Source organism: Montipora foliosa, unplaced genomic scaffold, assembly GCF_036669935.1.
Source record: "Montipora foliosa isolate CH-2021 unplaced genomic scaffold, ASM3666993v2 scaffold_393, whole genome shotgun sequence".
Classification (NCBI taxonomy): Eukaryota; Metazoa; Cnidaria; class Anthozoa; order Scleractinia; family Acroporidae; genus Montipora; species Montipora foliosa.
Window position 1 is genome coordinate 90,001 of NW_027179693.1, and position 5,000 is coordinate 95,000.

The 5,000-nt window shown below is 36.9% G+C and overlaps 1 protein-coding gene across 13 annotated transcripts in view; it reads right to left on the bottom strand.

Annotated features, from left to right (window-relative positions):
* LOC137987865 (plastin-3-like) overlaps positions 1–5,000 on the bottom strand; it is a 43,740-nt gene that overhangs the window by 27,246 nt on the left and 11,494 nt on the right. For 12 of the 13 annotated variants that reach the window (XM_068833955.1, XM_068833947.1, XM_068833948.1 and 9 more), the window contains 2 exons: positions 3,888–3,998; positions 2,578–2,622 (listed from right to left, as the gene is read on the bottom strand). Coding sequence is in view for 8 of the 13 variants with exons in the window: in XM_068833947.1 (XP_068690048.1) it covers positions 2,578–2,612 (35 nt within the window). In the remaining 5 variants the exon portion in view is untranslated. The remainder of the gene's footprint in view (positions 1–2,577; positions 2,623–3,887; positions 3,999–5,000) is intronic. The other variant, XM_068833952.1, reaches the window with a different exon arrangement.

Sequence of the window (5,000 nt, forward strand, 5' to 3'; positions counted from 1 at the left end):
ACAAATGACTATTTGCTGTTAACTGGTGTTCCAGACATGGTTTCAATATTTGTTAAAGTGTATTCATTACTGTAGTGTATTAATGCCAGTAGTTAACAAACAACAATTATTGTAATTCTGTTACGAGTTTGAAAATACTTCTAGAAGTGAATTTCTAAGAGACATATATGGACCAATGTTTGATGTCATGAACAAACTTCCAGGAAATGACTCACTATGAGTAATGAATACACTTTAATAAATATTGAAACCATGTCTGGAACATCAGTTAACAGCAAATAGTCATTTGTTTGCACAAAACATCTTTTAGCACTGTATAGATTATTTCCAATAACCAAAATATTGTTCAAAGTAGAATTAGTCCACAATTTGATGGTATATAATAGCAGTAAGTGACATTGCTACGCATTGCTTACCAGCATTCACACCAAAGATTGCTTCATTTCCTTGACTAGAGTCAGTGGACACAGTGGTTGCTGGATCAATGATATCAAATATTGTAGGACCTGGTATTTCCCCCGCATCATCGCCTGTATTTTTAGGTATTGCGAATGCTGTGTGTACCATCAATGTTTATTACTGCTACTCCAGTAGATGCTGCTAGTAACACTGTTGGATTCTCAGGATTCATTGGAGCCTGTCTATAGATTTTTTCTACAGTGTGGTAAATTGTTTTAATCAAATGGCTTTTCCTAGCACTACCACCTCTAGTTATATAAACAAATAAACTGGTTCAACATTTTGTGACTTCAGGCTGTTGAGGTTTTCATTTGTTTCTAGTCCATGAAAGCACCCTGTTGAGAGCTTTGCATTTTTATTTATTTAATTATTTAATGATCTAACTGATTGACGTTATTGGTCATCAGATATTCCTCTTGGCTGTTTATACATTGTTATTGCTGATGGACTGTGATTTCCAGTATTTTGGGAATTTGCACCAAGCTCTGAGGGTACTTGTTCATTGAACACCTTATCTACTGATGATTCATCTTTAGTTAGAATTCTAGTTAAAATTTCAGCATTCTCTTGATCATTTATAAGATCATATGAATAAATGACAGTGCCATGCTTGTTTTTTAGCCATTGTAGTACTTCTGTTACTAGTAAATAGCTGATAGAGATGCTGTAGTGTGCACCAAAAGTTGTCTAAACTGTGCAAATGGCAATAAGAGAAAGATTAGCGGCAAGTCATCGATGTAAAATTCTGAACAGGTCCTGAAATTTGAAGCATACTGAAGGAACCCATTTCACTGCTGCATTGTTATGGCAAATTTTCAATCAATCACGCATGGATGCATGGTGGGCATAAGACCCCAAGTACGCATTGCGGACCTATTTTCTTGTTTCTTCAGGACTTTCAATAATTGTTAATACATGAAGTACAAGCCGAAATGTTAACTCAGGCTGACCATAATAATGTGGGCTCTCTTAGCAAGCAGCATGCAAAAACCAAAATGGCGGACTCTACGGTGCATTTCCAGCAATTTGCCCAAGAAGTGCAAATTATAATTTTTTGGCGCCTTCGGTACAAGAAACACAGGACACCCGCGTTTTGGGCGCGATTTTCAGCAAGCATCTCACTCTTTGCAAAATTCAAGACTAATGAGTGCTCTGCTTTGATGATACCACGTACACCCACAACGTTTTAAATTAAACTGGAAAACTTGAGTTTCTCCATATACTTTTCTGGAAAATAATTCTGGTATCACTATGTGTACACTGAGTTTGGTGAAATAATTCAGTCTATATATAATGTAGGTAGTGTATGTTGTTTTTTTGTTTAAACACAAAATGGTCAGATTTGTATACTCGATCCTCATCAAAAAAAGAACCACATGGTCTTAATAAGTAATTTTAAGGTCATTTGATATACCTGTCGTTTTGGCATGCATTACATATGCATGTATACTAAGTAAATAGAGACATGTTTTATGTTTGCGTCTATGCACATTTTAAAAGAACAGTCCTCAATTCAGTGGCTGGATTTCTGTGCATTATATGATATAAATTATTACAAACTTGCAACATTGCTGGCATGTATTCTGTACAAACAGAGATATGTCCATCAAGGTATGCAGATTGTATTGATTACATAAAAGAGTCTTTATCATGGTCCTTGAAATGCACCGTTCTCTTAGGTGAGAACCATATGGTTTCTTGCTGGGTTGATGAGCAGATGTAAAAGTGCTCCAAGTAGTTTAACTCTACTTTCCAACTAAAATGTCCAATAATCCAGAACATCATATTCAATGATTAATCTCATTCATAGCTAAATTATTAACACTCTAGGATGCCCCCCATTGACGAGTAAAATCTATTGGCATTAGACAGAGTAAAATCTATTAAGTTTCACTCTCTATAGGGTCAATGCGTTGATTCTCTTGGAAAACACAGACATGTATTTCTTGCCCAGTTCTTAGGAAAATGTTCCCACATCAGGGGGAATAAGGGCATAAGAATAACAGAAACATTTTGCTGGAATAAGGGAATAAAGCCATTTTGTGCAACGGAATAATGGAATAACGACTTTTATCGTCTGGAATAAGTAAATTACAGCATTATTACTGCATGTCTTACCTGACTGAAAGACAAAGCTTTTTCAGATATAACATACTCCACAAACTACACAAGAGAAAAAATTCAGAACTATTATTCTCACTAAATTCTCCAATTGGTTAAGCTTCTTTAAAATATTCTTTACTGTATCTAAATAACTTTCATGACAAGTAATTTTATATAATCCCGACATAGTCAATCGAACGTTCGGTAATCTAACCCAATCGAACCCAATTGCTTGATTGGTTTCGGTAATCGAACTTAATCGAACTCACAAAAAAAAATTGCCAATCGAACACAATCGAACTTTCAGTAATCAAACAGTTCAACAATCAAAAATAATCGAAGTCAATCGAACACCTCAACTACATGTATCAGAAACACAAACCAGTCTCATCTGGTCTGAAACAAAGCGTTGCAGTCAAATAAGTTATTCATTGGCTTTTCTTTCAAACACGAGTACAACAGGCAAGATGTCAGACAGAGCCGAGGTGAAACTTACTAATCTGGAAGCGGTGGTAAGGGGCTACATTTTTGTACCACTGGTGGTGCTGTTTCGCCGTCTGTGTCGGGGATAAATTTGTTGACAAGCAGAAAAGAGGAGATAGGGGTCCGGTTCTGAGATATAGGGTACGTAACTGACGATGACCATGGCCAGCTTTAGTTCATTGAAACGTGTTAATATCTCTCACACTTGCTCCTCTAGTTAAAACTCAGTTAAAGAGTGAATTCCTTCCAATTCTACTAAGAGTTAATGCTTACCAATTTTGTATACCATTTTGTTTTTCTGGCGAACAAAATCAAACCAATCACGTCGATTGAGTTCAATTGGGTTCGGTAATCGAACTCACAAAAAAAGTTCCAGTTCGATTATGTTCAATTGCCGAACCAATTGAACTCCAATCGAAAGATTGAGTTCGATTAGGTTCGATTGGTTTTTGGTTCGGTTTCGTTAGATTGACTGCGCCGGGTATAATGCAATTACCAAGTACAGCTGTACACGCAGTACATATGTCAATCTACTTGTGTTGTCGGTGATTTCATGGTAGCAAAATACCGCCTTATTTATTCCACCCTTGATATAGACTGAGGGAAATGATATTCTGCTAAAATCAAAGGAAACTGACTATCCTCAGATCTATCTTGAAAAGTAAACTTAACTCTTTCCCACTCTAGGCAACCAACATTAGCAAGTAAAATCATGTGGCAATTTAGACACAAAAAATGCACACTTCGGCATAATGACTGGTAATTTGGGCTAAAAGGCCTCACTGGATCCCTTGTGAGTTACAATTTCCTCAGTAATAATAATTATAATAACTTTTACCTACCTTCAGTGAAAAAATTCCACAATCAAATGCATTGCAATGCTTTGGGGTTTCTTTTACAATACAATGCTTCCAGTCATGGGGAATCCATTCTATACCCTGTTAGCGAAGTTTCTGTGAAAATCATTACATATTAATAACAATAATTTAATAAGTATCCTTGGAAAAGGGGAAACAGAAAAAACATACAGTGTACATGTACTGTCTTTTTGCACTTTCCAATGTAATAGTGACAATGGATTAACAACTGACAAGCCATTGCTCAAAAGAACTTACACCTCTTAATTGGCAATAAAATACTTATAAATTACAAAGTTTGTAGAGGAGCTCAGGCATGCAAAGAACACCAGCGAAGTACCATGGGCAAGATTTTATGGGGAATCTATCAATGCAAGAAATCTTGGTTATGACATCAAAGTATAAAGCCCACCCATACAGACTGTCAGGGTAGAGGTGGGGAGGAAAGGAAAGGAAAGGAAAGGAACTTTATTTAAGTGTCTTGTCGTTCTAGCACAGGAGCGCTTATTGGGGACACTGTAAACTGAAATTAACAATTAACACAAATCAAGTCAAATGTTGGTTTTTGAGGAGAGGGGAAACCGGAGTACCCAAAGTACCTGGAGAACCCAGAGAAAACCTCTCAGCCTCACGGGGAGGGGAGTGTTCAGGCAATTTTCCTTGGCGGGAAATCGCATGGCAGTGTTGCACTTGGCAACCTGCATTTTTCTGGTAGGAAATCATATTGATTGTTATCGGTTTTCTAAGGGGATTTTATGATCAATCAAAGCCACTTTACCCAAACGATTTGTGTTGGTTCTATAGGTTTAATCTTGAGGAAAACGAAAGACAATAGATATTACATGTATGCCAACAGGTAACAGCAGAAGACAGGAGGAAAAATTGTAGCGAAGAACGTCACCCAGCTGGCACGAGAGAGGGCTAGGATTTATAAACAAGTAAAGGAAACCAATGTAAATGAGAAATTCAGAGGCAAGCGGAGCGGCAGGAAAACAACAACTTGTTTACAGAAGGGAAGTATGCTAACTGCAAGATTTGTATTCCATTTCCTTTTGGTGCAATAATATTTGCAAGATCCCTGTTGTAATTTACTGCTCG